General features: G+C 41.4%; 1 protein-coding gene across 5 annotated transcripts in view; it reads left to right on the top strand.

Annotated features, from left to right (window-relative positions):
* Positions 1–22,413, top strand: part of LOC129774736 (rho GTPase-activating protein conundrum) — a 231,034-nt gene that overhangs the window by 191,023 nt on the left and 17,598 nt on the right. For all 5 annotated transcript variants that reach the window (XM_055778657.1, XM_055778653.1, XM_055778656.1 and 2 more), the window contains 2 exons: positions 7,196–7,643; positions 7,707–7,794. In XM_055778657.1, coding sequence (XP_055634632.1) covers positions 7,196–7,643; positions 7,707–7,794 — 536 coding nt within the window. The remainder of the gene's footprint in view (positions 1–7,195; positions 7,644–7,706; positions 7,795–22,413) is intronic.

Raw genomic sequence — 22,413 nt, 5'->3', positions numbered from 1 at the left:
ATTGCTGAATTGGCAGCGATACACTGGCCGCTGGACAGCGTCGCCTCACGACCCGTTGAACACTATTACATTGTAACGGATAGTCTCAGCTCTGTCGAAGCTATCCGTTAAGTGGGGCACGTGTCGTACTTCCTTGAGAGAAATTTTGAACCCTTTAACCAGACGCTAGGGGGTTTTCGTAGCCACTTGGTTGCGCGTTCGCTTGCTAAGCAATCGATCGTGAGTTCAAACTCAATTGACCATCTTTGCGTTGTTATAGAATAACTACGTCCACGAAACAATCATCAGCGATGAAGATCGATTCACGGTGGAACGAAGATCGATTCATCCCTACAACTGCTCTGATCAGCAAGAAAACATCGGACTGTTGTGATATAAATAACACAACAATGATTATATCAACTGTCTCCGATGTCCGGTCTGCTGAACTGTGGAAGAACAGAAAGAATACCCTTACGCCTAATTGGCTACTGCAGTGTAATTCACTATAATGTAATGGAACAGAAAAAAATACTCTTACGCCAAAATTATTACCACTGTGTAATTCACAATCTGTAGAACCATAAACCTATACATGCACACAATTAATGCCCGGCTCTGTTACAGCTAAAATTCTAATGAGCCTAAATAAATAAACAAATGGGATAAAAAAAACCAGACGCTGTTATATTATTACTTTTGTCTGGGTCCCTTCACATTGCTCAATTCCGAGTAATGAGAAGGTTGACTCATTAGCAAAGGTAGGTGCAATTCAAGGCGATATTTATCAGCGTCAAATCGCCTTTAACTAATTTTATTTCTTAGTCCGTAAGAATACTACCGCTAACTGGAAACGCAAATGGAACGAAGATAAATTGGGCAGGTGGCCTAACCTGATTATCCCTGAGGTTAGCCTCAAACCATGGTTCAAAAGTCTGCACTTGAGTCGGGACTTTATTCGTACCTTCTCCCGACTCATGTCCAATCACTGTTCGTTAGACGCAATACTCTTTCGTATTAATCTTGCCAACAACAATGTTTATGTTTGTGTCCAAGGTTACCACGACATCGAGCACGTTGTTTGGTATTGAGAGGTGTATCTTGTCGCCAGATCGAATTTAGAAAATTCTCTTCGGCCCCGAGGAAGGTAGCCCAAGGTGGCGGCGAGGGCTGTGTTGGCTCGGGTAAACCTTGATTACATGTCTCAAATATTAGGCTGTCAAAAAAATCCTGCGGTATTTCCGCGAGGTGTCGTTGTAAGCGCGTAGTTCTAGTTGTATTCATTGTATCGAGTCATACTATAGCTTGTTGGAAAGGTATTTTTGCGCTATAATATAGTCCTTGACAGTGTTTTGTTTGGTTAAGTCGTTCGTGAGTTATAGTGTCGCAAATACGGAGCAAAATAAAGAGAAAATCCGACATATTTTACAGTACTACTATGACAATGGCAAAAATGCATCTCAAGCTGCCAATAAAATTTGTGCAGTTTATGGACCCGATACAGTTTCCATTTCCACCGCACAACGATGGTTTCAACGTTTTCGTTCTGGTGTAGAGGTCGTCGAAGATGCGCCACGCTCCGGAAGGCCTGTCGTCGAAAATTGCGACAAAATCGCTGAATGAGCCGAGAAAGACCGGCACAGTAGCAGCCGTAGCATCGGCCAAGAGCTGGGGATAAGTCATCAAACCGTTATTAACCATTTGAAGAAGCTTGGATTCACAAAGAAGCTCGATGTATGGGTGCCACACACGTTGACGCAAAAAAACATCTTTGACCGTATCGACGCATGTGAATCGCTGCTGAATCGCAACAAAATCGACCCGTTTCTGAAGCGGATGGTGACTGGCGATGAAAAGTGGGTCACTTACGACAACGTGAAGCGCAAACGGTCGTGGTCGAAGCCCGCTGAAGTGGCTCAGACGGTGGCCAAGCCCTCATTAACGGCCAGGAAGGTTCTGCTGTGTGTTTGGTGGGATTGTCAAGGAATAATCTATTATGAGCTGCTTCCCTATGGCCAAACGCTCAATTCGGACCTGTACTGCCAACAACTGGACCGCTTGAAGGTAGCACCCATGAAGATGAGGCCATCTTTGATAAACAGAGGCCACATTGTCTTCCATCAGGACAACGCCAGGTCACACACTTCTTTGGTGACGCGCCAGAAGCTCCGGGAGCTCGGATGGGAGGTTCTTTTGCATCCACCGTATAGTCCGGACCTTGCAACAAGTGACTACCACCTGTTTTTGTCCATGGCGAACGAGCTAGGTAGTCAGAAGTTAGCCACAAAAGAGGCCTGTGAAAATTGGCTATCCGAGTTTTTTGCCAATAAGGAAGCGAGCTTCTATAACAAGGGCATTATAAAGTTGGCATCTCGTTGGGAACAAGTCATCGAACAAAACGCATATTTGACTTGAAACAGATAATTGTAACTAATTTTATGAACAAATGAAAATTTGACAGCCTAATATATGTTTTCCTTCAATCTATCGACCTTCGTGTGTAATTGTCCCTATTTCTTCCTTTGCGACTAATAGGTCCCCTAGCTATAAACTAGTAGATTAAGTTGAAATGTAAATACACAATAGATATACGAATAGATTTGAGAATTGAGTGTGATCATCAACATTGTAACTATTTCCTTATATCCCATCCTTTTCCTGAAAAAATATATCACCCTTCTAAACTAGAGTAATCGGTTTTCCACCTTACTAACATAGAGTTAAGAAAGAATGTTTATATATAACTAGCTGACCTGGAAAACTTCGTCCCACCCAAAATTTGTTTTCATTTCTGTACCGGGGTGTAAGTTCAAAGTTTCGAAAACGAGAGAGTGACGCTGGACTGCAAGGTTTTAAACGTTAATACCTCTTTTCCGGCTGAACGGAGTGGTATAATAAACATTTCATTCAAAGGACAAAATGTCCACGAGAAAACTTGTTTCAATAGCTTTAAAATTGCTTAGAAAACAGATTATTGAAACCGTATATAAACTCGCATACGCTCTGGAAATCCGTTCAGTTGATGCGATGTGAGATGATGACGGTCGCACTCAAACGTCTATACATTATGATCTTCTTTCCAATTTCATTTTTCTACTGCAATTTATCCGAACGGATGGCTATAAAACATGACGGTTCCTCTGCTTTAGTTCATTTCTACCTCTACTCCCGTACCGTGAGGACTCGTTCGATTGGGACCAAGCAGACAGCACTTTAATCTTTCGGTGGTAAGGCACCACGAAATCAGCTCGGATAAGTACACCAGCCGCAGGAAATGCGAAGAAGCCATATCGCTACCGAACTGGAACCGTCGCTTTGCGTGAAATTCATCGCTATCAGAAGTCGACCGAATTGCTGATCCGCAAGCTACCTTTGCAGCGTTAGGTTCGGGGAATTGCTCAAGACTTCAGAACCGACTTACGCTTCCAAAGTTCCACAGTTATGACGCTGCAGGAGGCCTATTCGAAGATACCAATTTGTGTGTTATCCATGCAAAACGCGTCACATCATGCCCAAGGACATCCAGCTGGCCCATCGTATCCGAGAAGAGCGTGCTATTAGCTTAGCATATAATCAACGGCCCTTTTCAGGGCTCCAAATTTGATGGATGAGAGTTCAGAAAAGTTTTTTGCAGGCCGAACTGAAAGGAGCATTTAGCGAGAATCGTGGTGACGATGGTAATTCGATACCGATAGGTGCCATGGATATGGATTTTATAATAAAGAATATGAAATATATGACATAATGTAGTGAATATATCCCCATATCGAAGAAATCACTTTGATGAAACTGTTTGCCGTTTGTCGTTCTTAATTGTTGGGAAAGGACATTATTTTTGCTGAGTAAATTCCAAGAAGGAATCCATTCCTTCTTTAAGCGTGATTCATTCTGCTTCGGATCAACGGAACAGTATGATAATCATTTCATACAAAAGATAAAAAAAAAAGTTATTGAAATCATCCGTATCCGTATGTAGCGCGCCCACTTGGAAACCCATTAATCTTATTGGAATGTGAGATGGGGAAGTTCATACTCACATCTATGCATTATGCTGTACTCTTCCAATTAATTTCGTTTTTGCAGGCCAAACTGAAAAAATTTCAGTCGAGTTAACTCTTTTTTACAGTAATGCTTTTGAGTTCGGACACTTTGCATTACATTCAATATCATACCACAGCCATAACATTTTTTGCATGTTGAATTTATGCGATTAATAGTTACTAATATAGTTACTGATAGTTACTTGATAGTTACTAATGAATCGCATAAATTCAACATGCACAAAATGTTGTAGCTGCGGTATGATATTGAATGTAACGCAAAGTGCCCGGATTCAAATACATTACTGTATACTTACTTCAATGCTATTCGTTTCTCTCTCAGGGTAAGCTACGAATATAATAAAGAGGGTGGGGTTTACATTCCATACTGTTATGGTTTATAATATGACGCTTCCTTTGCTTTCGTTCATTTCTACCTTTACTCCCGTACCGTGAGAACTCGTTCGATTGGGACCAACCAGACAGCTCGTCAATCTTTCGGTGGTAAGGCACCACGAAAGCAGCTCCGTCGCTTTGCGTGAAATTCGTCGCAAGCTACCTTTGCAGCGTTTGGTTCGTGGAATTATGCAGGACTTCAAAACCGACTTGCGCTTCCAAAGTTTTCCGACGTTATGGCACTGCAGGAGGCAAGCGAGGCTTATTTAGTCGGCCTTTTCGAAGATACCAATTTGTGTGCTAAGCCACGCAGAACGCGTCACATCATGCCCAAGGACATCCAGCTGGCCCACTGTATCTGAGGAGAGCATGCTTAAACAGCCGCGCTTCCGCTTTCGACATTATTATCTGAGTACTTTAGCATATAATCAACGGCCTTTTTCAGGGACACCATATTCATGGATTAGAGTTCAGAAAAGTTTTTGCAGGCCGAACTGAAAGAAGCATTTAGCGAAAATGGTGGTGTCGATGATAATTCGATACCGATGGGTGCCATTGACTATGGATTTGATAATGACGAATACGAAATATATGATAGTGGATATTTCACCATATCGAAGGAATCACTTTGATGAAAGCTTTTCTTACTAAGCGCAAGTTCATGAGTCCAATCGCAGAACTGTTCATCGATTGATCTTCTTATCGACCCCTTTGAATTTACCTTTTACTAAAAATTCCTAGTATTTTTACCAAAACTCATCATTATAATATCAGATTCTTTTCAGACACAATTCTCGTTCAAGATTTTTCAACCACTTGCAAATAACATGTTTCTCCGTTACATGGAATAAATGTTTGATACAGAAAATATGATAGCACAAAGACAGACCCTTCTCCTCTTCTCCCCCTAGAGAGGGGGCTGGAGTATCTATTCACCATAGAAACGTTTCGTGCCCCCTAAAATCTTCACATGCCAAATTTGGCTCCATTTGCTTGATTAGTTTTCGAGAGAAATTTGTTTTTCTTTTGTATGACAGCCCACCCTAAGAGAGGGGGGAGTGTCGAACCACTATAAAAACATTTATTGCACCTTAAAACCTTCACATGCCAAATTTGGTATCGTTTGCTTGATTAATTCTCGAGTAATGCAGAAATTTTTGTGTCATTTGTATGGCATACAAAAGCATACAAAAGCTATACAAAACTACAAAACTGTCAGGTATATAATGGTTGCTTCTGCTTTCGGTCTGTTGCTAAGCTCATATCTTAAAACTGTAGAGGATACAGTGTTATTGCTTGCGTGTAGGCTTAGTGAGCATGAGTCTTGAAATTCAATGCAGGTTCGGTTAAGTGAATACTCTTTTCGCTTTCTAATTCAAAGCGAAATCATAATCCTATTGGTTTTCGAAAATTATGAAAAAGTACTCAAAATAAACCAACGATCAAGACTCACAAATCTTTACTACCATAACTTGTAAATACATTGACTGGTCTCCCAGATTAACTAAACACAGGCGTTGAAAGTACTCTAGCAAAGCATTGCCCATGTTTGCATAGGAGACGTAATCACCAATACCATTAGTGTTGGGAAAACGCATTTTTGTTGTTTTTGGCCTTCAAGCATAACCATGCCAATTTTCAATTAAATGATCTGTCCAGTTGAAAAATATTATCGGCAAAAAGAAAGCCTAGGAGATTTTGCGGATGAAAACATATTTTCTCCATTTGGAAAGCGCTTGCGTCTATTTATGCGGACAATCAATCGTTTCAATGAACGTTTATTTGTATAGCTAGACGTAACAACCAGGTTGCTTTGTCTGTAAAAAAAAGAATTAAATATAAAATAAGTTAGAAAATAATATCGATGTGTTTTATTGAACTTGGGTTGCGTATTCAAAATAGATGTTCGCAAAATAAAATAAATAATATAACGATAATACTAAGAACCAATATTATATATATTTTACTACTGATTTGATTGTTTCATTATCTACTTGAAAATCCAAATGCAGAAATTTAAGTAGTTTCAACATAAAAAAACGAAATTGCTTCTCTACGTTCATCGCATTGCCGGGAACAGAGAATAGTAACTATATAAGCATCGTTCCAATGGATTCTTATATTCATCTATTATGAAATGCTAAATGATAAGATACTATCATGAAAGGCATGTTTGGACTCTTCAAAGTATGTGATTCAAATGTAGATTTAGCTTATAGCACATAATACTGGTAAATACTCTAGATTTTCGAACGATGTATTAAAGCTGAATGGAACTGCGTCTGTTATGCGTACAAACAGTGATTTTTCGAAAATGTTTTTTTCAAAGTTGCTCAAATGTTTTCGAACAAAAACTGTTCGTTCGCATGTTAAGCATACGTATTACATTGTGTAGAATGCGAAACAGCAAAAAAGTCGATTTTGTTCATTTTGTCGTTTACGTCTTACGTTACGAACATGGGCAGAGCAGTCATTGTTGCATACACCCATAAATTGCAAGCATATGTTGCACATAGAATGGCAATTTGCTCGAGAGGTGAACTTCACCGCCAGCTGTGTCACCGAAAATAACTAAGCTGGAAATAATAAATTACACCTGGCCATCACTAGGTTTGCCGCTTTTAATGAGTGGATCAAGTTCAAGTTCTTGGATGCGCTCGAGTTCATGCGCATGCGCATGCCTTTCAGCCATGATCTTGTACATTTATCACCATCAAACAGCTACCACCTGCCACAGGCCCGTTTATTAACAATTGCCGCACTTTCCGTCTTACTTCCAGGGTCGTGAACTTTCCACAACAGAGCTGGTGCCAGTCATCGCAGGTCTCTCCACAGCACATGCGGAAGCGGTCAAGTATCGGGTGAAAGCGTTGAATCGAACGGTCCGGGGGAGAACACGCAACCGGGGCAGCAAAAAACCAGACATACGCGATGTTTTCCGGGATCTGGACTCATCGAGTACCGGAACGCGCTCACGGAGTGCCACTCCAGATTCGCTGGACTCGCTCCCGGGGGACGACAGTTGGAACAGTCCCAACGGTCCCAGCGCGAACCAACCCCACATTCCCAGCTTTGTTTCCGTGTTTGACGGGAGCAGCGGAGCCATTGTGCGACCGACACCTATCCGAAGCAAACAGCATCTGCGTCGCACACCCAGTGCGCCGTTGCGCGGCTCGGCGGAACTGTTTCGCGGGTCACATGTACGGTGTGATATTCCCTTTCATAATGGTAAGCGAAGTGTTAGTGCAAGACGAGGGTTGAAGTTCTTTTAATTTAGTTCTTTCTTTACAGAGGGCATAGAATTACTAAACTTTCAGAGACTGGGAACTATACACATACCAAGGATTCGTTCGGGTTCGGACCCTTCCTGTACGATTGGGTGAGTCTGGTTCTCACCATTATAAAAAATATAGATCCTTTGTTCTATAAGAAGGTTTCACAAAGGAGCAATTCCGAATGAAATCGAAAAATGACAAAACATGAGTATTTTGACTCGAATGAATATTTGTATTCCGTTTGGGTTGGAGGAAATATGAGTTTTCCTCAGCAATTGGGAATTTTGATAAGAGAAATCTTTGATAATTTATATCTCAAAAACTATGCGTTGCACCGAAATAATGTCTTAGAAAAAGTTATAGAGTATTGATGTTTAAACGTGAAAAAATATTAGATTGGGGAAAAAGTTATCCATCATTTTTTGGTGAAATTCAAAACTATTTTTAATATGCTTCGAATTTCCGATTTGGGTCAAATATGCACCGTTTTGTTGTTAAATTTATTGTCATCCTAAAATAGTTTCATAATGTCTCTATTATAGAAGTCTTGGTCCTGATTGGCGAAAAACTCTAGCAACAAATTTTCACTATCTTCTCCTGATCCCAATTTTTTATCTCTCTGGAAACTTTGTAATGCGAGAAAAAGGTATTAACCGCTTGGTGCCAGGTTCGGAGTATATGGTGGATACCTTAACACATCCCAATCAAGGTGGAATGGTGTGGCCTTGCGTTGTCCTGATGGACCACAACGCCTGTTCTGTTGGCCAATTCTGGATGTTTCTAGTCAATCGCTAGCTTCAAATGGTCCATTTGTTGACAGGTCTGAATTTAGTGTATTATACTAAAAAAAATGAAAATAAAATAAGTTGCACTATTTCACTGCTGCAGTATCGGCACCATAAACACCATTCACAATTTCAGCGGTCTGGCGTGCATTTTAACCTTGTTAAAGAAAAAGTGTGAAATATACCGAATTTTCTCTTTGTTGATCTCCATTGTCAACACCCTGTAACTCACAACTAAATGAAATAAACAATAAAGAGCAAAATATTTTTTTAGTGTGAAATGTCATCTTCACAACGAGTCAAACTTGAACTTGTATGATCGATATTCGGCGAGATATTGATCACTAAAGCCAGCTATCGAGAAAATAATGGATAACTTTTTCCCCAACCTAATATACACTGAGAGAAAAAAATAGTAGGGTAAGGATGGTAAAGACGGACACTCTAAGTAATAGTTGATTTTTTCGTGGATTTCACAAAAAAATATAGCTATCTCACCACAAATTGATAGTCTTGGTCGATCTTTTCCATTCCGATTTTCGATTTTTTGGACGATCTTTTGTACTCGAAAAAATCGAGAAAATCGATTTTTTTGCTTTCGATCTTTTCGATCTTAGAAAAACTTTTTGTAGATTTGTTTTTCAGTATACATCTTTTTTTCATTTCACCAAAAACCACATAACATTTTTTTTAAACATAATGTCAACATTTGGATCTTCTACGATTTAATTCTATACTTATGCTAACAGAGACAGAACTAGCGGCAGCTACTGAGGGAGTATACCGTAACCAGTAGCGTATAGTATCACTGAACCAGTTGTTGACATCAATTACAGGCGAAAGGTTGTTTTTAAAGCTGGCGCCAAAATCAGGAATCGGCTTCGACTAAATGACAGATGTATGGCACGGTTGGCTTTTATGGTATCATTTTTTTTTTCCAAAATATATATTTTTATCAAGGCTCATATGGCGTTAGCCTCACGGGGCCGGGAGTTCAATACTTTGACAATTTATCTTATTATCTATGTTAGTAATATGTAACCAATTACTCGCGGTTGGCTCGAGGTTAGTATTACAAGTGTTTTCGTAATTCGGATGTTGCTGTCTCCAATGCTCTGTACGTGTGCCCGACACGGGATACTTCCTATTGGGATGCAGCTGACCCTTGATCAGCAACGCCCCCCTAGTCTGTACCTCATATCTAGCGTGGTGCGTCTTTCTCGACTCGAGGAATCCAGGATAAAATGATCACTAACCGGCGCAATCATCAGTTCATGTAGAGTTGTCATGATCGGTACAACCTTTGGCTCTTGTTGAATGATCAGTGGACTGCACAACCTTTGGCCCGTGTATCTGTAAAGAGTGTGTGTATGTAATGCCGCGACTAAGTAAAAGTTTATCATTGTCAGCTGAGTTCTGGGTGGTTGTTGAATTTCTAATAACGCTTTTTCATGTAATTTATTCAATAAAACAGCTGCCTGACGGCACAAGAGGAATAACCTGTGGTTGTGGCCTTCATGCTGAGAAACAAAACAAAATACTTTTTTATGTTGAATAGAAATATGGAATTTGTATTCCCTGTTTGAAGAAAGGCGACATTCATGTAGAATAAGCAGATAAATCTAAAAAATGCTTTTAATTTTTCAAAGATCGATTCGGTAAAGATCGATCCTTGGGTATCGATCCTTGGGTGGATCGATCCCTACGCCATTCGCCCAATCCTACTTCGAATATGCCTTAACCCTTTCTCTACGGCAGTGTGCTCCGTCGGAGTGCTACCACTGAATATTTGTCTCTTGTCGGTGAAGTGTTCTTCTTACCCGACTTGATTAGTATTTTGTTTTCGTCAATATTTCTGGAGTAAAACTTCACCGCTGATTCGATAAACTGCAAGAGAAGTTATGGTTAAACATTCACGTAACGAAAAATACCCGAAAAAATTACTCGATGACAATTAGAACCTTATTTTCTGCAGACGAAAATTTACATTGAGCTGCTCTTTGTAAATTACTCTTTTGGTTTTATTTCATATTTCAACGAAAAGCCAGCTAGGTGTACACAGTAAGTGTCAAAGGTATTGATACACTGTATTGCAAATTTGTACATCATTAAAATTTAGAATAAAAATTTAATTTATCAATTAAACAGGGGTGTCCGTCTTTCCTACCCTGTTCGTCTTTCCCGACTTTCCCCTACTCTTTTTTTATTTACGAAAAAAATCATTAATTTTCAATATCTAAAATATGTATTTTTTATTTTTATTTTTTCATATAAAATAGAAGTCATGTAGAAAATTCGAAAAATGAGTCCAAAATGGTAAAACAATTTTTACTTTATGAAATATCGAATTGTTATTGTTCGTGTAAGTCAGGGAAAACACGCTGTTCTTCCGATAGCCGTGATTTATTTGGTAATCAGCTTCAAGCTAAAAATACCTGAATTAGTTTCACAAAATATGGTATAAGAATAACACATACATTACAGTGTGCCTGTGTATCTTATACAATGGACACGCGTTGAATATAACCCTAACGGTAACAGTGGTTCGCTGGGTAATTATAGAAAATATAATATACTTCAAGCATAAATAAATAATTCATTTTTCTAACCTGCACTAACTAGTACCTCTTTTGGTGTAGAAACCTGAGTGTACTTGGCTTTTAGTGTGAAAACAAACTATATATAATAGTAATCAAAGGGAAATTCAATAAGTTTAATAGAACACGTTCTTCTCTTCTGAGCACTTGCTAAACCTTCTATTGTTCATTTGGAGTTTGACGGTATGTACTGCTTGGCGCTGTTGGTAGACGTGCTTCTAGTTGCAGATAGGGTCGTCAGTGAAAGTGCCCCTGCAGCAACATCCCCCCTCCCGTAAAGATCAGTTGCAGACTCAGCTTTACCATTACTTTTTACGTCCAATACCGCCAGCTTTGACACTGGCCGGCGGAATATGCCTCCTGCTGTTTGCACCACAGCTTGTCGTATGCGCCCATCTTGACCGACGATCACCTGCAAGATTCGTCCCCTGGTCCAGCCGTTTCTTCTGTTCTCGTCTATGATGATGACTAAGTTACCAGGTTCAATTGCTTTGGTATCTCCAAACCACTTGGTTCGTCTAGTAAGAGTCGGTAGATACTCTCGCACCCATCGAGACCAGAAGTGATTTAGATTCTGCTGAATCAGATCCCAGGAGTTGCGAGCCGTTTTTGCTGCATCCAACATGAGAACAGATGGTTGTTTGATACCACTACTGCTGCCTAGCAGAAAATGGTTCGGCGTCAAAGCTTCCTGCTCTGCTGAATCTAACGGCAGGTAAGTGAGTGGCCTGCTATTCACGAGAGATTCTGCTTCAATCACGAGTGTTTGGAGACCTTCATCACTTAGCTTTTTGTTTTGAGAGAAACCAGCCATCGCCACCTTAATCGATCGCACCAAACGCTCCCAGCTACCACCCATACTGGGGGCTGACGGTGGGATGAACACCCACTTTGTGTATGCATTCGTGAATGTTGATGCTGCTTCCGTTTCAATTCGTTCGATTTGCCCTTTCAGCACATTGTTCGCCCCGCAGAAGTTTCGACCATTATCGGAATGGATTTCGAGTGGCGCCCCCCGTCGACACACAAACCGACGTATTGCTTCGATGCACGACTCCGTAGAAAGATCATACGCCACTTCTACGTGTACCGCCCTGATAGTAAGACACGTGAACAAAGCAACGTACCTTTTAGCAGTTGATCGTAACACTTTCACTTGTATTGGACCGAAGTAGTCTAATCCGGTATAGCTGAAAGGTCGGATGAAAGGTGAGAGCCGTGCGATGGGTAGTGGCGCCATCTTCGGTGTAGTTGGGTGTGCTTTATACACTTTACACCACTGACAATGTCGTGCCACTTTTCTTGTGAGTACGCGTAGCTGCGGTATGTAATATTGTTGCCTTACTTCGTTGACAATGGTTTCGGAATTAGCATGAAGATATTTTCGATGGTAATCGTCGATGATTAGGAAGGACACCCGATGTGTCTTGGGTAGGATCACAGGATATTTTACCTCAGTCGTGATCTGTTTTGCCAATCCAATGCGACCATCGATGCGTAGAATCCCTTCGTTGTCAAGAACTGGAGTCAACTTATAAATAGCGCTGGATTTAGGTATCGCTAGTAACTCCTTTTGCTGTAGATGTTTATTCTTCTTCAGAATGGCCACCTCGTTCGAATAGACTTCAGCTTGGACTTGTCGCCATATCGCCATCTCTGCTGCCCGAATCTCTTCCTGCATTAGAACTCTGTTCCCAATTCCTCGTTTTTTCAAGGATATATACTTCATAACGTAAGCCATGGTCCTCACCATGCGGCCCCATCGGGAAAATCGTTCATATACGATCATTGGAACGTATTCGTCCGTCACATGATGAAGATGGCATGGGCGAATTTCTTCGTCTGTGGTTGTGATACAATTCTTCGGAACAGGCCATTGATCCTTACATCCCAGAAGGAAATCTGGTCCTTGGAACCATCTGCTGGTTGAATCAAAATGTGGACTTTTTGTCCATTTGGTGGCCTCATCAGCCACATTCATCGCACTCGGTACCCAGTGCCACTCACTTTCGTTTGTTGAAGTCAATATTTCACCGACGCGGCAGGCAACGAATTGCCTGTACTTTCGATGTTTCGAATGAATCCATGCCAGCACTGTGTTCGAATCAGACCAGAGAAACCTGCTCATGATCGGTATTGTGTGACCTTCGATAACGAACGACAGCAGACGGACACCTAATACAGCAGCCATTAGCTCTAAGCGAGGGATAGAAACATATTTTAACGGAGCCACCTTTGCTTTAGCTGCCACTAGTCTACACTGTGGGACTCCATCTGGTCTGATTACGCGGAAGTAGATCACTGCTGAATAAGCTTCTTCGCTCGCATCGCAGAACACGTGTGCTTCGATCGAATCGTAAAGGGATGGATTTGCCCCTTGAAAGTAGCATCTTGGGATTTGAACGCCGTCCACACTATCAAGCAAGCTCGTCCACCTTTTCCATAGCTCGAAAAGGTGTTCATCGATGCGATCGTCCCATTTTATCCCGGTTCTCCAAATTTCTTGCATGAGGATCTTGCCGTGGATTAAGAAGTTGGCTAGCAACCCCAGGGGGTCAAAAAGGGACATAATACATTTCAAGACTTGCCTCTTGGTTGGGCGTGTAGCTGTGTCTAAAAGAGTATGTATTTCGTCACTAATCGAAACGGAAAATGTAAGTGTATCAATTCTATGATGCCACAGCATGCCCAGCACGCGTTCGGCGTTGGCACCCTTTGTTTGAATGAGGTCTCTTGTTTCTTCTTTCGGTTCCTCGCCCATGAAACGGATGACTTCCTGGCTATTGGAGACCCAATCACGAATGTGGAATCCTCCCTTGGAGTGAATCCAGCGCACTTCACTGGAGACGGATTTCGCTTCTTCGACAGTAACAAAGCTATCGAGCAAATTATCGACGTAATGACTCCTCAAAATACTTTCTACCGCTCTAGGGTATCGTTCTGCAAATTCCTCAGCGTTCCTATTTTTCGCGTACTGCGCGGATGTTGGTGAACTGGTGGCCCCAAAGGTTAGCACGTCCATTAGAAAAATCTGCGGTGGATCTTCTGGATTATCACGCCACAAGAATCGCTGAGAATGACGATCGGGTTCTATCACTTTAATCTGATGGAACATCTCGGCAATGTCACTCGAGACGGCAAATGGAAACTGTCGGAATCGAAATAAAACTGAGTGTAAAGGAGTCAGCATGTCCGGTCCAGGGAGCAGAAGAGTATTCAAGGAAATACCATCGACAACAGCAGCGGCGTCCCAAATAAGGCGCACTTTTCCTGGTTTTCTAGGATTAGTCACAGCCCCTAAAGGAAGGTACCAAATACGGCGAGGGTCTGCGGATTCCAGTTCCTCTTTCGTTGCGCGATGGGCGTATTGTTTTGTTTGATAATCACGGAGTTGGCGGTGAATACTTTCTCCTACTACTGGATCTCGCTTCATGCGTCGCTCCAAGCATGTGAGTCGCCGAAGTGCCATTCCGTAACTGTCTGGAAGCTCGAAATGATCATTCTTCCAGAGTAGACCCGTACAGAATCTACCGTCAACTTTGTACGTCGTTCGCTGGAGCAAGTCCATAGCCCGTTGGTTGTCTACGGATTCCAGCGGTTGGAGCGGTGTCACACCGGTGTCTTCCCGATTGAAATAATCGCGTACTATAGTGTCCAGCTTCACTATGGCTGAACAATCGCACGTGTGATAATTGAGGTGTTCAACGTCTCGTCCGCCATCTACATGACCGTAGATACACCATCCTAAGCGCGTCTTGGATGCTATTGGTCCTTTTACCCCTTCTTTGATCTTCAAAGGTACAGCCAAAGATAGATCACGAAGCCCGATCAGTATTTGTGGAACAGCATTTTCGTAGCTGCGTACCGGTAAACCAATTAGATGTTGAAATTGTTTTTGGAGTGGTTCAACCCTCAACGTCTGCTGGGGAAGATTGAGGTGATCTACCGTCCGTGCGTTCTCCAGAGTGTGGCGAGTCTTTTTCCCGATCTCTGATACATCCACGGAAATCACCTGTGACGTATTCTCAATTCGCGACATGTTGGCGGTCCACTGCAAGCAAAGAGGTACCTGCGGACCCTGTAATCCAAGCTGATGGGCGAGACCAGATTCTACTAATGTCGTCGACGACCCTTCATCCAGAAAGGCAAAGGTCTTAACGGAACAAGTGATGCCGTACGCTACTACCGGTATTATCCGGTACAGGACCGATTGTCCACAATGGTGATATGTCAGGTTCGCATTACTGGCGAGCGCGTTACTTGTGCGTGATGAATGTAACATTGGATTATGCCGAAATTGGCATCCGTCGATTCCACACCGATTGATGTTCCGACAAGGACGACGCCCGTGAGGGTTCAGGCATGTTCGACAAAGCTTCAGTGTGTGCACAAATTTCCAACGGCTCTCGATGTCGCTGTCTTTGAACTTAGGACAGTCCTGGACCCGGTGATCTCTCGCGCAGACGAGACAGTGTCTCTTAACTTCTGACACTACCATATTTCCATATTCATTTTTGTCCTCCATGTGGGCATTGAAATACCCCTTTTCTCTATTTTTATTTCGATCAACCCTGACGAAAGGTTGCTCTACGTACGAGCACACTTTGCTAACTGATTCTACCACATGTGACATAAAATCACTGAAAGTTCTCAGATCAGCGGTTGGACACGCGATGAGTTTTTCTGCCCACTGCAGTTTAAAACTTGAAGGAAGTTTTTCGACGACCTCATGAAGCAGCACAGGATTCGATAGATGTGTTCGCTGTCCTGTTGCGATTAAGTGTTGGGTTAAATTTCTAACGGTTAAACCAAAATCCATCAAGGTTTCAAGCTTTTCAGCCTTGGGCGTAGGACACTCCCGTACATTTCTTATCAGCTTGTTTATGATAATTTCAGGACGCCCATATAGGGTCTGCAGAGTTCTCATTACCTCCGGAACGTTTTCCGGTGCTAGTAGATAATACCTCACGGACTTCAAAGCGTTTCCTTTTAAGCATCTTTGTAGTCGTGTCATGTTTTCTGTATCTGTGTATCCACAGGTGGCCGTCGAGTTCTTATAACTGCTATAAAACAGAGGCCATTCCTCTGGGTCACCTGAGAAATCTGGCAGATCGCGGGGCGTTATTTGCCTCGCTGTTAGTTGTTCCTGAGTTAGGTGGAATGAACGGTGGCTGATCTGGGAAGGCTGTTCCGATAGACGAATATTTTCAGGGACAATCTGTGATTGTATGCTGCACTCTATTGGCAGACTCTGAGCGATCGGAGGGTATGTTGGTGCTCCAGTGGAAAGCGGATTATGTCCGCGATTAGAATATACATTCTGAGTCGTATTCGTTATTCGCTCTCTTAACTCGTTCCGAACAGCTTGAGCACCGGACCGATGTGGTGGTAGAGGCGCTGCGGTTGAACGACTCGAAGGACCAGCTTGCTGCTGAGAATCTAATGATACTGTAGGTACAGGTGGTTGACTCGGGCTTCGGTGAGATTGAAGATCTGATTTTGACTTGGTAAGTTGCATCCAGCAACGTTGAAGCTGCTGTTCGAGCTCTTGTAAATGTTCTAATGTGCCGGTATTCGGTAACTGCTTAATATCTCTAGAGACATAAAGTTTCTTTTTAGTTTGGGTGACATCCTGATTTAGACTAGTTGTGATGGCGTTGTCCAACCCGCCGGTAGCCGCAGCAGTTTCTTGACAAATATTAACAGGTTCGGTTGGCCCGGTCTGTTCTGGTTGTCCTTGCGGAATTTTAGTTGGCGAAGGTGACACAACTATCTGAGGGTCGATTGTTTTTTCTACCCACTCACTGGTGTGCTTTATCCGTTCCTGAGTCTCAATTACATGGTTTCTAACACTGCGATTATCCGTTTCTTCCTCTTCCAAAGCAGCTGATTCAAGCCGGAATTTATCCTGGGAAAACTGCTTCTCTAGGTCAAGGTCATTTTGTTTCCGTTTTAACTCTTTCTGCTCAGTTAAATGTTGCAGTTCCAACTGCAAACGGGCGCGACGAGCAGACGAACTAGTCGATGTAGATTTCGCAGGAGCTGGTAAGCACTTTATGCAACTCCAGCGGCGATCTGTGACAGACGACGTTACTCCGGCACATGTGTAGTGCCACCATCTTCCGCATTCGTCGCAAGCTACCATATCGTCATAACTGTTGGGCCGTTTACAACCAGAACAGTTTGATTCGCCGGCCTTCGGGGTAGTCCTGCTTGTGTCCATTGTAATCTTGAAGTTTTTGTTCGTGTAAGTCAGGGAAAACACGCTGTTCTTCCGATAGCCGTGATTTATTTGGTAATCAGCTTCAAGCTAAAAATACCTGAATTAGTTTCACAAAATATGGTATAAGAATAACACATACATTACAGTGTGCCTGTGTATCTTATACAATGGACACGCGTTGAATATAACCCTAACGGTAACAGTGGTTCGCTGGGTAATTATAGAAAATATAATATACTTCAAGCATAAATAAATAATTCATTTTTCTAACCTGCACTAACTAGTACCTCTTTTGGTGTAGAAACCTGAGTGTACTTGGCTTTTAGTGTGAAAACAAACTATATATAATAGTAATCAAAGGGAAATTCAATAAGTTTAATAGAACACGTTCTTCTCTTCTGAGCACTTGCTAAACCTTCTATTGTTCATTTGGAGTTTGACGGTATGTACTGCTTGGCGCTGTTGGTAGACGTGCTTCTAGTTGCAGATAGGGTCGTCAGTGAAAGTGCCCCTGCAGCAACAGTTATGATTTTGAGAAAATCTGAATTTTTGTATGTGAATATTCAATTTTAGCCACAAATAATGAGTCCTGATGGGATGTAAACAATAAAGCTCCTTATTAATCTCCTTCTAAATGCCGCCTTCTTAAGATATTTAAAAAAATATTTCTAATTTATTATATTTTTATAGTAAATAGGCCCTTTTAATATGTTTGCCGTATCATAACGTAATGCTCATGAAGTTTTATAAATTGGCTTATAATTTCCAACAACTTTTTCAAATACATCATTATGGTAAAAATATGTGTTCGGGAATTACGTTGGAAAACATTTGAAGGCATGTGGATCAGAGGCGTCTAGTCCGCCTGTTCAAACTGTTCATAGGACAGGTAGACAATCTCAGAATAAAATATATATTATTTCACATTTGTAACATGGATGAGGAATTATCGAAGGTATTTTTTTGTGATTTCCAAGTTATCCCGAATATCCTTATTATATTTTCTATTTTGATGGAACTCAAACCCACCGTGAAGAACATAATCTGATGGTTACATTTGAATACACCCGAATCCGCACGCAACACAGCATCAACGCTACGAAATAAGCAGTAATGACTACCGGGTTCAAACCATTCATCTGAACCCGCCGTCATCCAAACACAGGGCAAATACAGTCAACTACTTATGAGACGATCACTACTACTAATGCGCCGCCTTGCGTAAAAATGACGTTTTCGGTTCAATATTTCAGCTGAACAAAACCGATGCAAACTGTGGATGTGGTGGTATTCTTCGTTGATGTGTGGTTTTAATTCGAGTGTTTTTATCGATTTTGTTCATTCGACAACTTGAACCCGGTACATATAGTACACGTATGTCTGCTTACGTTTTAAAACCTCCGCTGCATTGGTCGGACATGTGGATGACATAGCTGCGTACTTTGGTCTTAATGCTGACAAAATTTTGGCCCAGAGCTATGATGACGCTATTGTAATGTCCGGAGATAAATCTGGTGTGCAAACATTGGTTATTCAATGGATATATTCACTGTCGCGCAAACGTATTGAACTTGGTTTTGCTTCACTCGTGCACAAACAACAAGAAAACGTCAAGGTTTTTCAATACGATCTCATCTCTTGCGGCATTTTCCTCGCAGTCGTCAAAACGTAGCGAGACATTGAAGCAATTTATGGAGACCAAAATACGAAATGTTTGCAAAAATAGATGATTTGAATTATGCACATATCAATGAATGTGATTGAGAGATTGAGATTTACATTGGCGACAGTGTCTTTGATGCTGAAACTTTTACTACATCCAGAGGTCCTCATGCATTCATGCTTGAGTTCAACACTATTCTTGCACATACGGATGCTCTTTACCAAATTTTGCAAAGAAAAGGAACTAGTGCGTATGGTCAAGGCTTGCCTTGCTTCTATAGAGGAGCTCAAAGCAGGTCATCATTCCGATAGTGCGCTCAAAGATGCAATTGATGTTTCTGGCGAAACTATGCATGACAGTAACGTCATCAATTGTCATCGTTTATATGAATCGATTATAGACAAAATTATTGACGGAGCGGTTTAAGGAACTAGATAAATACAAATTCGTCGCTTTGTTGAATCGCGAAAAAATTGCCGATTTCGATGTCGCATTACCTACTATGAATTTGTAAATGCTTATTTCATACCACTCGAAATTCGATGAAGCGAAGCTTGGTAATAAGCTGACGGTTATTTTATCGTTGGACAAAACTTGCATCACACCTCCGAAACGACTGGCCAGAATGATACTGACATTGCCTAATACAACGGCATCCGTTGAAAGAACTTTTGACGTAGGACTACGTCTAACCGGAAGATATAGGGGGTGAAATGAAAATCTAGGCACTGAACAAGTAGGTAAAAATGCAAGATTTAGAACGCTTATAACTCGAGCATTTCTCAATAGATCGCAAAGGTTTTTGCATCAATTGATAGGAAATATATCTACGCATCTATCATAACGAATAACATTTCATTTTTCTTGAGATAAATAATTGAATAATTGTGAAATATCAAGCATTGTCCAAATGCACTATGTGCCCATTTTTGATTGGTCCATTTTGTGCTCCTCATATCGTACCGACCAAAACGGGCAACCAGAGCAGCAGCGAAATACAATGAACCCGATTGGAAAGGAAAAAGAAAAAATATGAACGAAACATTGGTCGCAGTCTCACACATGCGTAATTCTCGAGCCAGCCAGTCAGCTTAAAAATCCCCGCTCCGCTGCCGTAACGATCATTCTCATCCAAATCATACATCACATCGTTTCGCATCACAACATATCAACAAACCAACACAAGCAGCCATGTCTGGACATGACAAAGGAGGAAAAGTGAAGGGAAAGGCAAAATCCCTATGCCGAGCGCGTTAGTACCAGTGCTCCAGTCCACCTAGTCGGCGTTATATAGTTTCGGCCGCCGAAGTGATCGAGTTGGCTGGCAAAGCTGTTCGCGACGATAAGAAAATCCGCATTCAGAACAGACCACATTCGGTTCGGTGGACATCTAGACAAGAATAGGCAGTTTCAGCGAGTGACGAGCAGAAGATAAAAGTTTGTTCTTCATACAAACTGCTTTGGTGGCAAATCCAGAACAAGGCAGCATCGATGGCGTTCGAAATGGTTTTTTTCAAAACCACGAGTACAAAGTTTTCTAAATTGGAACCATTCCATAAAACACGGCGCTTATCAGGGCCATTAAACCTTTCAAAAAAGAGTTTACGAAATACAGTTCAATGCATTCTAAAATATTATCCAAAATAATAATAAAATACAAATTGATTTTTCATAATTTGTTTGCCAGGATATGAAGAGTATGAGAATTTTGCAGTTGTGCTGAGCTTATTGATGGTTGGGGACTTTCTCGATTATTCAATTTTCACCAATTCTTAAATTGCTTTCAGATTGAAAGTACAGTAATTTTAGTTCGATAATTAGCTAATTGGATTTTTGTAAACTCTATGGGGGTCCAAATTATGACCCAACATGTCCCAAGCTGGATGGGAAGAAATTTTCCATCTGTGAAAGCTGTACCACTGTCATCGCAAATGTTCAATTACAGGTTAAAATCACCTCCAATGCGACACTGAGTGGTGCTTCGGCATGTCGCATTAAATGTAATTTACAGTACAACATGTCCCAAGCTGGATGAGAAGAAATTTTCCAACTGTGGCGAGTGGCAAACGCACTCGCTAAACAGGAAGGTTTAACCGAACAAGATGGAGATATCGAGTGATAACAAAACAATAAACTCTTTAGATTAAAGATGATTTTGTGGACCTGAAAAGGACCCTTTTTAGCGTTTGCTTCCTTCTCCTTCTTCTTGTCGGTTTCCGAGATATTCTTCTGCGCCGTACCGAACTTTTTGGCGGCTTTTCCACTATTCCACTAGTCTTCGGTGCCTTCGTGTTTGTTAGAAACACCTGCATGTGAATCCAACGAGCGAACAAATCGTAATGAATATATTTTTTTGCCATCGCTGCCTTTTAACGCTCATTCGTTCGTCTCGTTGGACTCGCCCCTTTGGCTGAGTCTGCCGATTTGTCCCTATCTTGTGAGCGTGTACCGCTAAAGTACAAAACGCGCGGATCCGCTGAAAAATATATCATTCTCTTTCAAACCGTAAATCAGTGTGGCATCGTTTCACATCACATCGCATCAACGGATTGGTGCCGGAGCACCAGCATACCTAATAGCGGTTATAGAATTTCGGCCGCCGGAGTGCTCGAGTTGGCTTGCAAAGCTGCTCACGACAATAAGAAAACCCGCCTACAGAACAGAGCACATTCGGTTCGGTGGCAACAATCAGTTTCAGCGAGTGGCAAACGCAATCTCAAAACGGCAGCAGGTAGAAGAAGGAAAATGTTTGTTTATACAGACTGCTTTGGTGGCAAAACCAGCCACCGTAAAACACGGCGCCTTTCATGGCCATTAAGCCATTCAAAGAAAAGTTATTAAAAGGTATTCACAATACCAATGCATTCTAAAGTGACATAATATGGCATATAATATGAACTGAATTATTTTGTTTATGCTTGTTTTTGAACTTATTGGTGGTTGAGGTCTTTTAAATTGATCATTCAGTTTTCACAAACCCATACATGGTCTCCGAATTAAAAATGGCTCCAAATTACAACACATTGTATGCAGGATGGCATTAACGAATTTTCTCGGTAGCAAGAACTGCTTTCTTTAGTTGATAACTGATGTTGAAAATTGACTGACGTTACATCTGCATTGTATAGAAACATAACTAAGGAGCAATATGATGAGCTATGCATTTCCTGCTACTCTGTTCTTATTTTAAAGGACTTTAATTCGAAGGTCATCCGTCCCTGTATTCACATTGATTTTTCAGAACGTTTATAGCTCGTCTATTCCTCGACAGATTGTAGAGTTCGTCTCCAAAACCTCAGTTCTTTTTCATTTTTATTTATTTTGTTTGCGGAGACTACAAATATTACAATTCATTCGTCTCCGAAACCACAGTTTAAGGTACGGTAATGTGCTCAATGAACTGACGACCACCTATGCATTCCTTATCAAAGCCATCATTTTGATTGTACGATATG

This window comes from Toxorhynchites rutilus, chromosome 3 (genome assembly GCF_029784135.1).
Source record: "Toxorhynchites rutilus septentrionalis strain SRP chromosome 3, ASM2978413v1, whole genome shotgun sequence".
Taxonomy (NCBI): domain Eukaryota; kingdom Metazoa; phylum Arthropoda; class Insecta; order Diptera; family Culicidae; genus Toxorhynchites; species Toxorhynchites rutilus.
Note: the sequence above shows the minus strand (reverse complement) of the source record. Positions and strands in the feature narration are given on the sequence as shown.